This window comes from Herpailurus yagouaroundi, unplaced genomic scaffold, assembly GCF_014898765.1.
Source record: "Herpailurus yagouaroundi ecotype Mexico unplaced genomic scaffold, PumYag 100, whole genome shotgun sequence".
NCBI lineage: Eukaryota > Metazoa > Chordata > Mammalia > Carnivora > Felidae > Herpailurus > Herpailurus yagouaroundi.
In genome coordinates, this window is record NW_024412391.1 from 84911064 (window position 1) to 84931048 (window position 19985).

General features: G+C 41.9%; 1 protein-coding gene across 7 annotated transcripts in view; it reads left to right on the plus strand.

Moving 5' to 3' along the window:
• Window positions 1–280: 280 nt before the first annotated feature.
• Window positions 281–19985, plus strand: part of NME8 (NME/NM23 family member 8) — a 108958-nt gene continuing 89253 nt past the window's right edge. For 6 of the 7 annotated variants that reach the window (XR_005789492.1, XR_005789494.1, XR_005789493.1 and 3 more), the window contains exons 1-8: window positions 281–396; window positions 1110–1149; window positions 1229–1286; window positions 1484–1590; window positions 7733–7804; window positions 12800–12916; window positions 15707–15773; window positions 16869–16942. Coding sequence is in view for 2 of the 7 variants with exons in the window: in XM_040472984.1 (XP_040328918.1) it covers window positions 1117–1149; window positions 1229–1286; window positions 1484–1590; window positions 7733–7804; window positions 12800–12916; window positions 15707–15773; window positions 16869–16942 (528 nt within the window). In the remaining 5 variants the exon portion in view is untranslated. Of the gene's footprint in view, window positions 397–421; window positions 529–1109; window positions 1150–1228; window positions 1287–1483; window positions 1591–7732; window positions 7805–12799; window positions 12917–15706; window positions 15774–16868; window positions 16943–19985 lie in introns of those variants that run through there. The other variant, XR_005789495.1, reaches the window with a different exon arrangement.

Below are 19985 nucleotides of genomic sequence, written 5' to 3' on the forward strand. Positions count from 1 at the left end.
ATGCTGTAAATCAGGCCCCGCGGTGGAAGGCGTCGAGCCCAGGAGAGCTGCGATCAAACCTGCAAGTGGCAAACGCACCCGCAGCGGAGGGCGTTGCCCGGAGACTCAGCGGGCAGGCGCAGCAGCACCGGGCAGGGGGGGGTCTCACCTCGGGAAGCGCAGGAAACCGGCGGTTCCAGGGCGGGCGCGCTTCGCCGCCCTGGGCCTGCGCGCGGAGTCCAGGGTGCCTCGAGGCACCGCCCCCGCGGGGGAGGGCCAGTCTCGCGGCCCTGGAGGGGCGGTGCAGACGTTGGCCACGCCTCCTGCGGGGCGGTCCCGGGTACCGTGTCCGGCCTCTTCCGCAGGACCTGCGCGGGCTGAAAGCTCTTCGGGGCCGGGCACCTGTTCCGCGCCCAGGTACTCGGACATGTCGGAGCTGTGCTCACAAAGGTCACGGGCCTCGTCCAGACGGCTGGTTGGGATCCCCAGGGACTGTTCCTTCCCCTTCGTATAAATGCGCGGTGTAGCTGAGAGGAGGCTCTGTTTTGTGTAAGGCTTGTTGGAGAATCCGGCACCGTTCGCTGGGATGTAGTTTCCATGCCCTGGGCCACTCCTTTGTTTTGTGCTGGGGTCTGCTGTCACCCACTGCGCGCCCGTGACACTACGGAATGGGGGGGTGGGGGTGGCGTTTGGGCCTCACTGGTTTCACGCTGCGGAAAGCTTATGTTGTGCTCAAGAACACTAGTAGTCTCGTCCTGAAAATTAAACCTCCCTGGAGTGGGATCCACGAGTCCGGTCAAAGGCAATTAACTCGTGTGCAAATGGAAATGGGGAGAGGACACCCCATAACACTATAGGGAAACAGAGCCCTTTTAAGAAACTGTACCTCCTCGCCTTGCCTCAGGGTTATTGGGAGAGTAAGACAGTATGCCTGATGCAGCCAGTTGGCGAGGAATCTTTTAGTGGCATTGGCTCCTCTCTCCCCAGGAAAGGGGAGTGGTGTAATTCAATACTGCCGAAGGAAAATTTCTACGGTCCATTAAGATGCCTCTTTGAATGCATAGAGAAACACTTCATATAAATTTCCTCTTAAACATTTTCTATTTTTCTTCCCTTTTTTCATGTGACAGTGGATAAATGGCAAGCAAAAAGCGAGAAATCCAGTTACAGGTGAGTATGACATTACCAACAGTCTTTACTTGGTGCGCTGGCACTTGGGGACCTCTTTACAGTGCCTTCCTTTTTGCAGACAGTCGTTAATAGTCAAAGCCTGTGGGATGAGATGTTGCAGAACAAAGGCCTAACAGGTACTGGGGCTCCCCTGTTGTCCAGCCATTTGGAGTTCTGCCCAGGGCACCTGTCACCACCCTCAACACGGAGTGTACCTCCCCACTAACTGTAAAAACCTGCTCATCTGTGCCCTTGCCCCTGCCCCAGCATTGGGATAAGCAGCTATTCTAGATTCTTCGACTCTGTTTTTTTCATAAATGTTCTCGTCGTCCAGTGATAGATGTTTACCAAGCCTGGTGTGGACCTTGCAAAGCAATGCAACCTTTATTCAGAAAACTGAAAAACGAACTGAACGAAGATGAACTTCTGCATTTCGTTGTCGTAAGGATGTCATTTCCGTTAAACCGTTATTTTCTTGATACTTTCAAATATTTCAGTATTGTCCTTAAGGACTGTCTTAATTTAAACAACCTGTCAACTTTTCAAAATGGACAATATTTACTTGGTAGTTTTACTATATATTTAGTTCTGCTGGATCTGAAATGATCTGAACAATCATGATTTTTATCCCATTCCTGTAGTATTGAAATTGTTCACTGTGGGTGTGAACATTGGAAAAGTATAAAAACGTCGGTCTGTCTATTGACCTGTTTCTTTTCACCCAACTGTATGGTGAGTGTATGTCTTTTATAATAAAAGCCGCAAACGCTGTTTAATGGGTAGCATTGGGAAGGTCTCCAGTCACTTAATTACCCAGTTACCAATTATCCCAATGGTAGTGATTTTCCCCTCACTTCCCACCCAGGTGTGACGAGGGATTAAAATATTACAGCTAAACTTATTGGGCTTCAATTTATCCACATTAAGTTAGCAACTGCTTAGAGCTTTGTTGTTTAATATGGTGGCCACTAGACACAAGTGGCTTTTGAGCCCTGCAATGTGGCTACTGTGACTATGAAACTGAATTTTTTTTTTATGTTTTATTTTTTATATTTGAGAGAGAGAGAGAGAGAGAGAGAGAGAGAGAGCAGGAACAGGGGAGGGTCAGAGAGATGGAGACAGAATCTGAAGCAGGCTCCAGGCTCTGAGCTGTCAGCACAGAGGCTGACGTGGGGCTCGAACTCACAAACCGTGAGATCATGACCTGAACTGAAGTCGGGTGCTTAATTTACTGAGCCACCCAGGCACCCCGAGGAACTGAGTTTTTTATTTTAATTAATGTAAATTAAAAAACTGATAATTCAGAAATTATCAAACTTTTTAAGTTGTTTGGAAAAACTTGGGTATGTGAATCTACTTTTTTTACTATACTTTATTTATTTATTTATTTTTTATTTTTATTTTTTAGAGGGAGAGAATGCACATGTGTGCACATACTCAAGTGAGGGGAAGGGCAGAGAGAGAGGGAGAGGGAGAATCTCAAGCAGGCTCCACGTTCAGTGAAGAGCCCAGTGCAAGGCTCTATCTCATGACTGTGAGATCATGACCTGAGCCAAAATCAAGAGTCTGATGCTTAACCTACTGAGCCACCCAGGCACCCCAGGATAATTGATTTTTTTAATTAAAAAAATTTTTTTTAATGTTTATTTTTGAGAGAGAGAGACAGAGTGAAAGTGGGGGGAGCAGCAGAGAGAGAAGGGGAGACACAGATTCTGAAGCAGGCTCCACACTCTGAGCTGTCAGCAGAAGGGCTTGAACTTACAAACTAAGAGACTATGACCTCAGCCAAAGTTGGATGCTCAACCGACTGACCCACCCAGGCGCCCCAAGAAACATTGATTTTTAATTTAATTTAATAAAATGTATAGTCAAGGGGTGCCACCTAGGTGCCCCAGTTGGTTAAGCATCTGACTTTTTTTTTTTTTCTTAAAGTTCACTTATTATTGAGAGACAGAGACACAGAGCGTGAGCAGGGGAGGGGTAGAGAGCGGGGGAGACACAGAATCTGAAGTAGGCTCCAGGCTCTGAGCTGTCAGCACAGAGCCCAACGTGGGGCTTGGACTCACAAACTGTGAGATCATGACCTGAGCCGAAGTCGGTCACCCAACCAACTGAGCCACCCAGGCACCCCTATATATAATTTTTAAATCTTTTTGTCCAGAGGTTGACTTTGTCTTCTGAAATAAGAGTGTTACAGTTTTTGAAAGGGCGGTGATCCATAATAGCCTGCTTTACTCTGAGCCCCCTGAGTTGATCTGGAATATGATTTGAGATTTGATCCTTGGCGGGGAGGAGAAATGGAGCTGACAGGACAGAGAATGGGGTCTAATGGGAATTGCCACATACAATAGACAAGGGGTTGGTATAAGAAGTTAAAGGACAGTATCAGAAGGCTCTAACAGCTGGCAAATGGGTCATGGAGAATCAAGGGTTGGAAAATTCTTGAGTCGTGGCAGTTGGCAGTAGAGAAGTTTGTCTGGAAGTGGTAGGAGTGCAAGTTCACGGGCTAGGAATCACGGGAAAATTTCAGTGTCTAAAAGGAAATTGGGGTCAGTGGGGAGACACCAACAACAAGGCAGGCCCCCTGCACACCTGTCAGGCTACCTGCAAGGGAACTTGGGCATAGGAAGGCAAGGCAAGCAGTCCTTAGACACAGAGAAGGTGTAACTTGATGCTGTGTTCCCAGGTGGTTTAGGGGCGTTAAATTCCTCTTTGTTTGTAGAGTCTGGGTAGAAACCAACTTGGGCAATATGTGTGAACCCGGCATGGCTGTGGAGGCAGAGGGATGGGGGTGGAAGGAGAATTAGATCACATAGTTTGTTGGGCTCCCATTTCAGCTCAGCTCAGAGCTGTGTGAGGATACAGGTCCTAACAATGCTTTCTCCCAACCAAAACGACTTTGACTGTGACCTCCCGTTGTACCCCAGCCAGCCAGAATTCCTCAGCCTCCTCCACAAGGAATCTGTTCTATTACTGTAGCCATCCCACTGGGAAGGGCTAGTAAGTTCTTTCCAAAATATGTTCAGATTACCGCTCATAACACGAGCATCTGTTGAATTTAACAACAAAAAATTTTGTGCGTCATCGCCGAATGGTTTTTCTTGTTATGTTTGAGCGCACTCAACGGTAGGACATTCATATAAATTAATGTTGTTTTCTTGCTATGACCTCCCTGAAAGGATGACAAAAATTAATATAGTTTTGAAACCGCCATTGGGAGTGACCTATGAGGTTGATTACCTATTGAAGTCACCCTAAGCTAAATGGTCAGTACAGTTTTTTGTTTTTGTTGTTGTTTTTTGTTTTTTTGTTTTTTTTGTTATGTGTCCTTTTAAAAGACTTGAAGACTTGTACTAACATTGTACCTATCTATATATATAAAAATTCAGTAATACTCTTTATTTTAGTTTTTAATAATATTATTAAATCCTTTAATTGTTAATACTTTACTACAATATGAACACTGTAATAATGATACCTAGACTACATTTATTTATTTGTTTATTTATTGATTTAAGTAGGCTCCATACCCAGGGTGGGGCTTGAACTCCCACCCCTGATATCAAGAGTCAGATGTTCTACCAAATGAGCCCCCCCAGGTGTCTTAAGCTACTTTTAAATATAATCTTTAACTTCTGTCCTTTAATATGATAGATTAGTACCTTTTACCTCCTTCCTTTTCTTTCTTCTAAACTGTGGAAGCTTAAAAGAAAGAAGAAACGTAGACTCCAGCATGCTTTAAAAAAAAAAAAAAATTACAACACAGTGCCTCTGGCTGACAGGGCTGAGACCCTCTCTTGGCTTCTTCCCAGTGGTTGAGGAACTTGCAGAAATCCCAGTTTGAAAACAATTGCCTTAGGTTGCAAAAACCATCTCTTAGAGAAGACCCTACCAAATGATCTGACAGCTGGCCAAGGGATGCTATGTTAATACGGAGGAAAACAATAATATTTAATATACAGTTATTGATCACTTCACAACAACTTGAAATTTGTTGTTTCCCCCCAAGTTTTTATTTAAATTCAATTTAGCTAACATACAGTGTAATATTAGTTTCAGGTGGAGGGTTTAGTGATTCGTCACTTACATACAACACAACAAGGGCCCTCCTTCATGCCCATCACCCATTTAGCCCATCCCGCTCCTTCCAACAACGTCCGTGTATTCTCTATAGTTAAGAGTCTGTTTTCTGGTTTGCCTATCCCTGTCTCTTTTTCCCCCTATGTTCATCTGTTTTGTTTCTTAAATTCCACGTATGAGTGAAATCGTATGGTATTTGTCTTTCTCTGACTTATTTCGCTTAGCCTAATATTCTCTGGCTCCACCCACATTGTTGCAAATGACGGGATTTCATTCTTTTTTATGGCTGAGAATATTCATCAGTCGATGGTTGATGGACACATTTGGGCTCTTTCCAGAATTTGGCTATTGTTGGTAATGCTGCCATAAACATCAGGGTGCACATATCCCTCTGGATCAGTATTTTTGTATCCTTTGGATAAAGACCTACTAGTGCAATTACTGCATCATAGGGTAGTTCTATTTTTAGCTTTTTGAGGAAATTCCATACTGTTTTCTATAGTGGCTGCACCAGTTCACATTCCTACCAACAGTGTTGAGAGGGTTCCCCTTTCTCCACATCCTGTGTTGTTAATTTTAGCCATTCTGACAGGTGTGAGGTGTATCTCGTGGGTTTTGTTTTTTGTTTTTGTATTTCCCTGATGCTGAGTGATGTTGATCGTCTTTTCATTTGTGTTTTAGCCATCTGTATGTCTTCTTTGAAAAAAATCTCTATTCATGTCTTCTGCCAATTTCTTTGCTGGATTATTTGTTTTTTTGGTGGTTGAGTTTGATAAATTCTTTATAGATTTTGGGTACTAACCCTTTATCAGGTATGTCATTTGCAAATATCTTCTCCCATTCCATGGGTTGCCTTTTAGTTTTGTTGATTGTTTCCTTCACTCTGCAGAAGTTTTTTGTTTTGTTTGTTTGGTTTGTTTTTAATCTCCATGAAATCCCAATAGTTCATTTTTGGTTTTGTTTCCCTTGCTCCCAGAAACGTATCTAGTAAGAAGTTTCTATAGCTGATGTCAAAGAGGTTGCTGCCTGTGTTCCTCTCTAGGATTTTGATGGTTTCCTGTCTCACATTTAGGTCTTTTATCCATTTTGAATTTGTTTTTGTGTATAGTATAAGAAAGTGGTCCATTTTCATTCTTCTACATGTTGCTGTTTAGTTTTCCCAACATCATTTGTTGAAGAGACGTTTTTTTCCCCCATTGGATATTTTTTCCTGCTTTGTCAAAGATGAATTGACCACATAGTTGTAGGTCCATTTCTGGGTTTTCTTTTCTGTTCCACTAATCTATGTGTCTGTTTTTGTGCCAGGACCATACCGTCTTGATGACTACAGCTTTGTAATATAGCTTGAAATCCAGAATTGTGATGTCTCCAGTTTCTTGTTTTTCAGGATTGCTTTGGCTATTTGGGGTCTTTTGTGGTTCCATACACATTTTAGGATTATGTGTGCTAGCTCTGTGAAAAATGCTGTTGGTATTTTGATAGTGATTGCATTAAATGTGTCGATTGCTTTGGATAGTATGTTTGTTCTTCCAGTCATGAGCATGGCATGTCTTTCCATTTCTTTGGAACCTCTTCAGTTTCTTTCGTAAGTGTTCAATAGTTTTCACAGTATAGCTGTTTCACCTCTTTGGGTAAGTTTATTCCTAGATATCTTATGGTTTTTGGCACAATTGTAGATGGGATGGATTCCTTGATTTCTCTTTCTGCTCCTTCATTATTGGTGGATAGAAATGCAATTGACTTTGTATCCTGCAACTTGACTGAATCTGTGTATCAGTTCTAGCAGGCTTTGGTGGAGTCTTTCAGGTTTTCTACATAGAGTGTCATGTCATCTGTGAAGAGCGAAAGTTTGGCTCCTTCTTGCTGCTTTGGATGTCTTTTGTATCTTTTTGTTGTCTGATTACTGAGGCTAGGACCTCTAGTGTCATGTTAAATAACAGTGGTGAGAGTGGACGTCCCCGTAAGCTCCGTGACCGATGCAGAAGGAGGGTGATGTGCGAAGAGGAAGATGAAACCTCGTACATCTGATCGAAAGAAGTGAGACAGGCCCATATGGCGGCGGTGCATTGCTGAAAGGGACCTTGGAGCCCCCAAAGGAGGCAGGAAAGTTCCGGGTGGAGCAGGAGAGGATTTACAGCAGGAGGGAGCAAGACAGGATTCTTGGAGGAGGGACACTTGTCCTGGGTTGGAAAAGGAAGGGCCAGAGCTGGTGAGGAGGGAGGAAGCGTGGGTGTGGTTTGACAAATGGAAGTAGGTGAGTTGAGCCACAGGCTGGGTACCACAGAGGTGAGCAGTGAGAAGTAAGGTCGAGGCTACCTGACCCATGGCCTGAGTCACCAGTGTGTACGGTTTGATCCTGAGAACACATGTGACGTCCTCAGAAAATGCTGTAGGAAACATCACAATAAAAACTTTATGTGATCTGCATTGTTTTCAACCTTGTGTATCTCATGACCTGGATATAGCTGCTTTTATTATTATATAACATATATATTTTTTTCAGGCAGAAGCTGACAACATTGTAACTTTGCAGTCATTTAGAGATAAATGTGAACCTGTTTTTCTCTTTAGTGTTGTAAGTATCTTCATCATCCAAAATATATCATCAGATTCCAATTTACAGTTAAATATTGTAAAATTACCGTGGTACTATTATTTTCTGATTATAATAATTGCCGATTTTTTTTTTTTTTTTTTTTGCCGTGTCTTTCCTTGTCTATTAATATATTTGGTAACCTGACCTCTAGAAGCCTGTAATGGGTTGAGGAGGTTAGACTACCACACACTGAGTTTATCAGGAAAGAGAAAAATAAGACGGATTTACCTTTCCTGAGGAAATAATCAGAAATTGGTTGCTGAATGATTATTTACAGGAGGGAAAAATGAGAAATTTCCTAGATATGCAGTAGGAGAGAATTGGTTGTAAGTATTCGTGTATAGAAATACAAGGAAATACCTATATGATCACTATTTTATAATATATGTTGCTTTGATCTCTGTATGTAGAAATGTGTAGAAGGAAGGCAGGAAGAGTATTCACCAAATTGTTAATAGCGGTTTTCTATGTATGGGAGAAGGATGCAATATTTGAGTTTTCTTCTTTATTACTTTTTAATATTTTCCAAATATTCTGTGATGAAATACAACTTTAATAATCAGGAAGACATGGTAAGGGCTGTTTTCTAGAAGGAGCGTATATACAGTGAAAAGCTAAGTTATGTGGCCTGGAGTGTAGTTACTGCAGAACCCGAAAGTGGGGATAGTAGGGAAAGGCTTCCCAGGGAGGGCTTGGACTGTTCCTCTGCTATTGGATACTTCGATTGTTATTATTTTTTTTGTATTAGAAATAGCTATTTAAAGTCATTTCTTGGGTACGGGCACCTGGGTGGCTCAGTTGGTTAAGGGCCCAACTCTTGATTTTGGCTCAGGCCATGATCTCATGGTTCATGAGATGGAGCCCTGTGTTAAGCTCTGCACTGACAGCGTGGAGCCTGCTTGCAATTCTCTCTCTCCCTCTCTCTCTGCTTCTCCCCTGCTCTCTCTCTCTCAAAAGAAATAAATAAGCATTAAAAAAAATCATTTCTTGGATATAACTTTTTGCTTCTGTTAAATAAGTCCCTTGCAACTATTTCAAGGAATTGAATTCCTAGGTTCATTGAATATTAGATGTTGCCTTCAGATCTTGCTCTCAGTTGGACATGTAGGATTTGATGATTTAGATGAGGCGTCAGCTGGCTTTTTCTGTAAAGGGTCAGATAGTAAGTCTTTTTAGCTTTGTCAAAATGCAGTCTCTGTGTTGGGTCACTGTTCGTTGACCCTGGGCCTAGACAAAGTTTTGGAAGCAGAGTGGGTAACACCCAGAGATGGGATTGGTGGGCTAGTATTAGGAACAGTGAGGAGACTCGTAGCAGTAGCAGTTAGGAACATGGAACCGAGGAAGACTGGCCAGGGGTAAGGCCACATAGAGGCTGGAGCTCTGGGACCGCCATCATCACCCTGCAGGGTTAGTCAGGCCTGTTCAGTAGACCCACCCTCCTTGACTGGACCATCCAGCCCAGTTATCTGGGCTCTCTTATCTGCAATCAGTGCCAGGAGGAGGAGTCCACCCTTCTTCCCAATCGTGCAGTGTTCATCCTTCTAATGCTCAGAATTTTCTTTTCCTGACTCAGTTCTCCCCGTTCTCCCCGCAACGCTCACAAACCCTTTCATTGTGTCACGTCTGGAATTGAGAGAAGCAATTAGCACACTTCCTAGGCTCTTTAGTCGCGGCTCTGGGCCTTTGCTGCATTTCCTTGACTTACCTTAAATCTGGCTCCTAACTTAGGACACGTTTCTCTGCAGCCCAGAGTGGTGACTGGTGTCTCAGATTATGTGTCTTGAGGCCAGAAATAGAATTGGTATTCCCTTTACTTCTTCTTACTTTGATAACCTGCTTTTCCTTGCCAGTCAGAGGTCTTTTCCTTGCTAATTTAGCGATTTGGCTAAACCTCCTCTCCCCCCACCCGCACTCCTGTCATTTACTGGACTTCAAATCAGTTCTGTCGATGACTGAGGACTTTGGCGTGTGCCTCAAAGGCTTCCTTTCAAACCCGTGTCCTGCCGTCACCCCAGGGACTTCAGCATCCACATTGGCAACCTGCCCGGTACCCTGGCCTCTCAATTCCTGACGCCCTAACTGCCCGTAAACTTTTCTCCAATGCACCTCAAGCAGTTGCTCATGTAGTTATGCCTCAGATTTTATCGCTCCTTGCGATAACCACACCTATAATCCTTTATCTAAGAATCTAGTCTGTGAGCACACAATCCCCATCACATCATCCCTTGTTAAAAAAAAAAAAATGTCCCCACAGGGGCTCTTGGTATTGCTCCCCACCCTTAGCTGACAAGAAATTCATTTCAGCAACTTTCCGCAGGAAAGGCTTTTGCAAGGTGCATTAGAAGGCCCCCAGAATTGTAGGAAAGTTCCTTTTAGTGGGGAATGGTAACTAGAATGCCAGTATTTATTTAAGCCTTTCTCACCTGGATCCTTTCAGTGTCCTTTGAAGATGGTTCAATATTTCCAATTAAAATGTAATACTTTCTTTGGTGCCACACCCCTCTCCAGCTATCACCCACCTCTTTTACCTCATAGCTAAATTTCTCAGAAGAGTTTGCATATTTAGTTTTACTCCACTTTTTTTTTTCACATTCCATGAATTCCTCAACCCATCCAATCTGCCTTCTGATTATTCAAGCAAATTTGCTGTTGCCAATGTACCCACTTACCAGCCTGTTGTTAAATATGCGGACACTTTGAGATTCATCATGCTGTACCTCTCACATGTATTGAATGTGGTGGCCATGCCCTCCTTTTTGAAACATTGGCTTCTTTTGGCTTTGTTACTTGGTTTCCCTTTTGCCTACCTAGATGCTATTCCCCTCCATCACCTTTCCAGGTTTACCTTTCTTTAAAAATTTTTTTTAATGTTTAATTTTTGAGAGAGAGAGAGAGAGAGAGAGCATGAGCAGGGGTGGGGGCAGAGAGAGAGGGAGACAGAGAATCTGAAGCAGGCTCTGTGTTGTCAGTGCAAAGACCGACATGGGGCTTGAACTCATGAACCAGGAGATCATGGCCTGAGCCAAAGTTGGACACTCAACTGACTGAGCCTCCCAAGTGCCCCGCAGGTTTACGTTTCTTTATTCAGCCAGTAAATTTTGATCTTATCATGCTAATACCTTCCTTAGAAAATTGTCTCCACACAGTTTCCATTGTCTCCACCTGTATATAAAGAACTCAAGTTTACATCTTCAGCCGATTCCTAGACTTTGAGCTCCAGAGGTGTGTATGCAACTGGTGTTCTGACATCCTTCTTGGGTGTCTCAAGGGCATCTCACAAGGGACTGGTCCAACACCAGACCTGCCCCCCCTCCCCTGCCATCCCCAGGAAATGTGGTCTTCTAAGTGTCACCTCATTTGGTGCTTAACATCTTAATTTATCTACTTTCTTGACAAAAACATCACACCCAAAACACTCCAGACCTTGGACCTGTCAGTTTCATTACCCAAGTCTTTCTCACACTTATCTGCATCTTTCTATTCTTTCCATCTCCGTCACCACAGCCATAGACTGAGCAATCATCTCTCTCATCATCACCTCTAGGATAGCCCTACTTTGTATACAAACATCTTCTCCTGCTCCCTTCTAACTCTAAACATGGTAAGTGAAAGGATTTCTACAAGTAACAGTTCTAATTGTGGTCACCCCCTCTGTTTAAACGATGCCTAAGACTTCCCACTTCATTTAGGTTAAAGGCTGTGCTGTTCCATGACCCACAAGGCTCTGCATGGTCTGGTTCCCCTTCACTGTTGGGCCTTTTCTCATTCCAGGCATCCCCTCACTTTCTCAGCTGGCCTTCACATTTGCCATATTCCCTTCTGGCCTCAGGACCTTTGCATCTCTATCCCTTTTGTCTAGAATACTCTTTCTTCTCCATTTTGCCTACTTATCTCTTACCCATCTTACACATTTCAACCCTGATATCAGTAAGCACCTTTGCTGATCTCTTTGACCGTGACAAATTCTTGTAGATACTCCCAGTGCTTTGTACCTCTCTTGGTGGTACTTGTCATGATTGTTATTTTACATATTTTGTCTGTGTTGGTTTTTTTTCCCTCCTTTTTTGTGATGTAATTAGGCCATGTACCAGGACTGCCATTCCATGCCATCATGCCTGGTATTGTGCCAGTAGACAGATTTTAGTAAATATACGTTGAAAGATGGATGAAAGGGGCCATAGTGTCAATAATAATTAGAGAAGGCAAGGTTGGGAGGCCTGTACAGAACTGTTGAATGTAATTCAGGGCTGCCTTGCCTTTGGTTGAAGGAGGACAGGCAACGTGGAAGCAGAACTCAAAGAGCTGGGGTTTTTAAATCAAGACGTACTTTTACATCACTAATACTTTATTTTATTTATTTATTTAAAAAAATTTTTTTAAACGTTTTATTTATTTTTGGGACAGTGAGAGACAGAGCATGAACAGGGGAGGGTCAGAGAGAGAGGGAGACAGAGAATCGGAAACAGGCTCCAGGCTCTGAGCCATCAGCCCAGAGCCCGACGCGGGGCTCGAACTCACGGACCGCGAGATCGTGACCTGGCTGAAGTCGGACGCTTAACCGACTGCGCCACCCAGGCGCCCTAATACTTTATTTTAAAATGGCTAATTGCAGGGGTGCGTGGGTGCCTCAGTCGGTTAAGTGTCCAACTCTTGATTTCAGCTCAGGTCATGATCTCGTGGTTCATGAGATCGAGCCCCACGTCGGGCTCTGCACTGACAGTATGTATTCAGAGCATGCAGTCTCCCTCTCCCTCTCTTTTTTCCCCTTCCCTTTCCCCGCTTGCTCTCTCTCTCACTCTGTCTTTCAAAATGAATAACGAATAAATAAATACGAAGACAAAAGATTAAAATGGCTAATTGTAATAGCTAAAAAGAAATGATGGGGGTGTGAGGCCACATGGGGTGACTTAGTCAAGTTGAATTCCAGACTTATCCTGAAAATGAGTTTACTTGATGCTTTCTTTTCCCTTATAGAATGGCAAAATTATTGCCAAGATCATTGGTGCAAATGCCCCACTTGTTAATCAAAAAATTATTAACTTGATTGATGAGGAGAGGAAAATTGAAGCAGGTGAAATGGTTCGCCCTCAGGTAATACTTTCGATTGCTGACTATTTTATTCTTTAAAAAAACATTTTTTTTTCAATGTTTATTTTTGACAGAGAGACAGGGCACGAGTGGGGGAGGGGCAGAGAGCCAGGGAGACACAGAATCGGAAGCCGGCTCCAGGCTCCGAGCTGTCAGCACAGAGCCCGACGCGGGGCTCGAACTCACGGACTGAGATCGTGACCTGAGCCGAAGTTGGTGCTCAGCTGACTGAGCCACCCAGGCTCAGGTATTTTTTTTTAAATATTTGTCTCAGGTATTTTTTTAGTTTCTCTTTTGATTTCTTCTTTGACCCATTGGTTGTTCAGCAACCTGTTTAATCTCCACAGATATGTGAATTTCCAGTTTTCTTTTTCTAGTTGATTTCTAGTTATTTCTAGTCTATTATTGTGGTGAGAAAAGACGCTTGATGCGGCTTAGCATATGATCTAGCCTGGGGAATGTTCCATGTACACTTGAGAAGACTGTATATTCTGCTGCTTTTGAACGGAATGTGTTAAAAATGTTCCGTCCATCTGGTTTAACATATAGTTTAAGTCCAGTGTTTTCTCACTGATTTTCTGTACGGATGGTTTATCCATTGCCGGGTGTGCTGAACCCACGAACGCTAGCTCTGCTGGCTGCCAGAACCAGGCTATAAAAGGATGTGTTCTTCTGGGGCGGGGTGCCAGGTGTGTGCTCAAGCCATGTTCATGTGGATATCAGCCACCTGGATCCGGGCAGAGAGAACGTACAAAGATGGTGCCTGCTGGCCTCCCTGGTCTCCAGAAAGGATTGCAGTCAGCTGCTAGTTCTGTGTTAGTTTAGCAGCTTGACTCCCAGGCTACAGCTTTCAAGAGTTTCAAATAGGCTTCTTTCAGAGAAAAACTGGGCATGTCATTGAGCTGCTGGTACCCTGAGCCTCGATAGGATGGCCACAGCCCGCTCTTACTGGCCTGTTAAGAACTGTTTGTTTACCGTGACCCCCTGGGACTCATGGACACAAGCCCCAGTTGGCTTTCAGAGCCAGGCATTTTGGGGACCCGTCTCTCAGTTGGAAGTCTTAAAATCTGGGGCATTATATGTTGAGTCCAAACCCTTCACTCCTCAGGGAGATGCTGGTTGTTCCCTCCCAATGGTGTGTCCCTGTGGTGGGGGTGAAGTTTATGGTCGAGTTGTATCTCAACCTCTCCTACCCATTTCAATATGGTTCCCCCCCCCCCTCATTTACCAGATGGGTAGGAGCTGCTCAGGCTTTCTCTGGGTTTCTTTCAGAGGAAATTTGTTTGTATATAGCTGTAGATTTGGCGTGTTTATGGGAGGAGGTAAGTTCAGGAGCCTTCTATGTTGGCATCTTGAATGGGAATCTCAAGAAATATTATGGGAGAGTTACAGACAACAAGACAAGGCTTAAAAACATTGAGTCATTTTCCCAGAAACAGGCAGCTAGTGGATGGTGAAACCAGAATTTCACGTCAGGCAGAGTGACTCCTGAATATAAACTCCTAATGGCTTAATTCTATCCAGCTTTCTCTATGTGTGCTGTTTTGCGTTTGTATTGTTGTTGGTCTGATTGTCCTCACAGGATGAAATGCTGTTTTAACTAATAGCACTGTGAATGTAAGAAGTGTATTAATATATTTATTTTTATTATTCCATTTTGTTGACTGCTTTTGCTATTTAGCTTTCTTATCTAATTGTCTGGTCTAGCACAACCCTGTCTGATAGTAATAAAGTGCAAGTCATGTTGTGAGCCACATCCATGATTGAAAATATGCTACTAGTCACACTGAAAACAACAGAAAAGAAAGAAGTGAAATTACAAATTTTAAATCCTGTGTATTAAAAAGATTTCCACTTAAGGATGTACTCAATATAAAAATAAGGTATTCTACAATCATTTTTTTTTTCATATTAAATCTTTGGAATGTGCTGTGTAGTGTTCACCTATGGCACACCTTAATTTGGACTGATTTCATTTCAAGGCTGAAATAATCTTATGTGGTTAGTGGCTGCCCTGCTGGCCAGCGTACGTTCAGCAACTATAAAGTCAGATCAATCTGAAGTTATAGCTGGCATGATTATCTGATTCCTGATTATAGTAAGAACAAATGCTTCCAGTATAGTCATTTCCATACATTTGGGGGTCTTTATTTCATTGAGACTCTGACATTATGCATTCTCTTGCCAAAAAATGTATATATGTAAATGTCTATACCTTTCAAGTAGTTAAAACAGAATCACAGAAGCACTTTAAGGGATTCTCAAAAAATTAAGGCACCCCATCCCCATCCTTCCTCGTTTTTTACCCTGTGGTAGAAAACTGGCTGTTGTTTTGAGCAGTACAATTTTTTTTTTTATAAGTTAAGGAGGTATTTTTGCTGTTGCTAGTTTACCAAGAGTAATGGTCAGGATTAGATCTAGAAACTCATCAAATGCCCGTTTGATCTATAACATGATAATTGTGTATTTATCGCTTTCTTACTTATTAATCTCTGCTTCTTTCTTATTTTATTCCTTATGCTCTTCTTAAATTTTAAGGTCCTTTGGTTGTTGATCATTTTCCAAACAGCATGTATGCATGATTTCTGATAGCCTTCCCACCCCAATCATTTTCAACATTCCTTATTTTATTTTAGTGGGAAGATCAGGAAAAGTAGTGTTAGATAAATGCAGGCATATTCCCACTTTACCTTATATCCCTTGGATTATAGATATTTATTAGAAACAAAATTTCTAAAAATTCTTTTCCTATCATATTAAAATATAACTTCTACTTGCATTTCTCTTCCACAGTATCATGAAATTACGTTTGTGGACTCAGATGCGGAAGATGGTGAGGAATCACCCTATGAAAGTGCTGGTGAGTAAATTTCCTTCAAAGTAATGGCAAGGGATTCATGTACATGGATGCTCATTAAGGCACTACTTGCAAGAACAAAAAGCTGGTGGTGACATCAATGTCATTGGTAAGGGACTGGTAGGCTAATATGAGACTCCGCTATTAAAAAGCAAACTTTTTTTGCTCCTCTTGCCTTTCCTTTGGTCTCTGTTTCTGAAGCCTTTCTGAGGTTACCCGGGACTGGGCATTCCTGTCCCCTGTGACTAACTAGACAGCAGCTTCCTCTTATTTCATCCTTCATCATCTTCCAGAACCTCATGAAAACAATTTCTTCCTCAATGACCCACACACCGGTTTACTTTCCAGTTAACGATCTCGTGTGTGGACTGTCTGTGTAGGTGTGTGAGTGTGTGTTCATACCTTGGAGCAGAGACAAACAGCGTGCTCAGCGAGCTATTATGCACTAAAAACTCATCAGAAGAGTGTGTAGATAAATGTGGATAAATCTCTAGATGGTCAAATCCATCAGTGTGTGATTTTGCTTGCATTGTAGCTCTACTCATCAGTGATACTGAGCTGGATGGATCATGGGTGTGATTTTAATCCATTGTATTAAAATAACTAGTGCCTACCTAACTTTTTTTTTCTTTTTGCCTATGGACCACCAATTGTTGTGAATGTTTGTCCTGCATGCAAAGATAGGAGCTGCACTTTGATTCTAAGCAGAAACTCTTTGGTAGTTGGAATGCTGTAATAAGAGCAAAGCTGTCAATGGACACACATTCACTGGACATTAACAGTTCACATTTCTTTTTTTTTTTTTTTTTAAATGTTTATTTATTTTTGAGAGAGAGGGAGAGAGAGCATAAGTGGAGAAGGGGCAGAGAGAGAGAGGGAGACACAGAATCCGAAGCAGGCTCCAGGCTCTGAGCTGTCAACGCAGAGCCCGATGTGGGGCTCGAACTCATGAACTGTGAGATCATGACCTGAACTGAGGTTGGACGCTTAACCGACTGAGCCACTCAGGCACTCCATAGTTTACATTTCTAATCGCCAAATCCTTCATTATCTAGACTTTGTGTCAAGAAAATGAAATTCTTCTATTTTTTTCCCTAGAGCAACTATACAGTATTGCTATTATCAAGCCCGATGCTGTGATTGCTAGAAAATCTTTAGAAATTAAAAAAAAAGTAAGTGATATTTTCCAACCTTACTTTAAATTAATTGCAGCATAACAACCTCTTAATTGTCAATTTAGAGACAAGCTTACTGTTTAGAGTAAAATAGAACATAACAAATTTCTGGTGCTAGTTATCTTTAAAGGCTCTGGATGTATTGTCTTTACAAAGGTTGGGCCTATTCAAGCATCTTTATTTAAATAATTCTGCTCTACCAGTGTCCAATATTAATGATAAAAATTATAGCCCTCATATTGGATTATAACACATGTTCTTCCTGTTTAGTTATTAGCAACACAAACTTGTTATAAGCTCACATTGGTTTGTTTTGTTTCCTGTATGTTGTGACAAATGCAGGGTCCTTTTTAGATACATGGGAGTGTAAGGAAGCGTTTATTGTTTTGCTTTAGAGCCAAAATAAATTTTTTTAAGAGGAAAATTGTATTCTTTTTTTTATTTAAAAAAAAATTTTTTTTAACGTTTATTTATTTTGAGACAGAGAGAGACAGAGCATGAACGGGGGAGGGTCAGAGAGAGAGGGAGACACAGAATCGGAAACAGGCCCCAGGCTCTGAGCTGTCAGCACAGAGCCCGACACTGGGCTCAAACTCACAGACTGTGAGATCATGACCCGAGCTGAAGTCGGATGCTCAACCGACTGAGCCACCCAGGTGCCCCGAAAATTGCATTCTAATCCAAAGGTCAGCAGATGTATAGGGCCCGAGAGTAACTGTTTCAGGTTTGTGGGGCATGTGATCTCTGTCACCACTGCTTAACTGCCATCGCATTGAGAAAGCAGCAATAAGCAGGATGTATACAAATGGGAGTGGCTGCACTCCAACAGGCTTTATTTCCAAAACGAGGCAGTACTTTGCTGACTCCTTAACAATGACTTGGCATTGAAACAGCGTCAGTAAATTGAAATTTGAAAGAATGTTGTCTGTGAAATAGAGGGTGTCACCTAGGGAGCTATCAGGAGGGATTGGAGGTTTCTTGATGAACTTCCCATCATGCATTCTTTCTTTAGCTACAGCAGTGTTCTCGTTGACTGAACTACACTAAAGTAGATGGTCCATGATCATAGTATTTATGGTCTCTTCCATTTGTGAGTTGATTTAAGTCATATCACTCTCTAAGGGTAGCCCTTTCCTTCCAGATTTTGGTGTGTATGTTGGGGGGGCACAAAACTGTACCCCAATCCCCCATATGTTTCTTACACTTGATAAAGTTTTAAGAAATAATATCACAATGCAATGATTTACTCTTCCTTATTCGAGTATGTTTGAATAGCTAGGACACAGTAATGATTTTTCAAGATTCTATAATTCTTTTTAAGTTGGGGTAGTACAATTAATCGTAAGTTCATCTTGATCTTTTTGTTGTTTTGACATAGTAAATAACATTTCAGATATGTAAATTATGAGTATCTCCTAAATACCTCACCTCTGTGGAATACAGTTAAGGGCTAATAACAAACAGGACAAAAAAATCTAAAGAGTGCTTTGACAGGGAGAGAGCCAAACCATAAGAGACTCTTAAAAGCTGAGAATAAACTGAGAGTTGATGGGGAGTGGGAGGGGGGTGTGGGTGATGGGCACTGAGGAGGGCACCTATTGGGAGGAGCACTGCGTGTTGTATGGAAACCAATTTGACCATAAATTTCATATTAAAAAAAAAGAATGTTTGGAATAGAAAGAAAATGAGCAGATGATATTTTTCAATTAGGGTAAAGGAGAAGTTATTGAGTTTAAATATTTCTTGGATTTTATTTTCTGTTGTCAGACTCTAAGTAATGTAACAAAGACATGATTTAAATATTTAGAAGTTATTCAAATGGGACAGTCAAAAGAGGGTTCAGAAAGATGTAAGTCGTGCTCTGCCATATCAACAAGACAAATGAAAGCAGAACTAGTAGCGTGTTGACTTTTATTTTATTTTATTTTATTTTATTTTACTTATTTTATTTATTTATTTTAAAACACTTTTAAAAACATTTGTTTTTTAACATTTATTTATTTTTGAGAGAGCATGAACTGGGGAGGGGCAGAGAGAAACACAGAATCTGAAGCAGGCTGGCTCCAGGCTCTGAGCTGTCAACACAGAGTCCAATGTGGGGCTTGAACACACAAATCACGAGATCATGACCTGAGCCAAAGTTGGACCCTTAACCCACTGAGCCACCCAGGCGCCCCCAGTGTTGACTTTTATAATAGAAGCAAAAGGTACCTGGTGCTGGATACTCCCAGGTCAAAAAGAGCTCAAATTATTGGTGTTGTTTAATGTAATTCCTGAGTTGCTTTGAACCCGGGTTATACTTATATTTCATCATTTAGTACCTCATTAGATTTGTCTTATTTGTCTCAAAACTTCTCTTTGTTTCATTTTACCATACTTGAGTGGCACACAAACTGGATTTATCATTAATTTAAGGGTTTTTTTTAATGATAAATCACGACTAAATGTTAAATTCTATCCTTCCCCATAATTTGGATAGTTCTTTTTTGTTTTTGCTATAAACTATACTAGATTATGAGTTAAAGCCTCAACAAAGGAAAGCCTTTTAAAAAATGTTAAAACGATTTTGAAGATAGATGGTTAAAAAAGTGCTTATAAATTTATGTTTTTATGAGTGATTCAGAACATGATATTTTCCCTTGAAATTTAGTTAGTTCTTTCACATTTTGGGGAAAGTCACTTAAATAATAGAAATACTGAGGGGCGCCTGGGTGGCTCAGTCGGTTAAGCGTCCGACTTCGGCTCAGGTCACGATCTCGCGGTCCGTGAGTTCGAGCCCCGCGTCGGGCTCTGGGCTGATGGCTCGAGCCTGGAGCCTGCTTCGGATTCTGTGTCTCCCTCTCTCACTGCCCCTCCCCCGTTCATGCTCTGTCTCTCTCTGTCTCAAAAATAAATAAACGTTAAAAAAATTTTTTTTAAACAACAACAAAAAAAGAAATACTGAGGAGTCTCTGGTTCAAGCCTTGAAAACTGAAATATAGGAGGCCTGAAAAGGGCCTTCTTTGTTCATGTATTTTTAAGCCTCTTCAAACCTTATGGA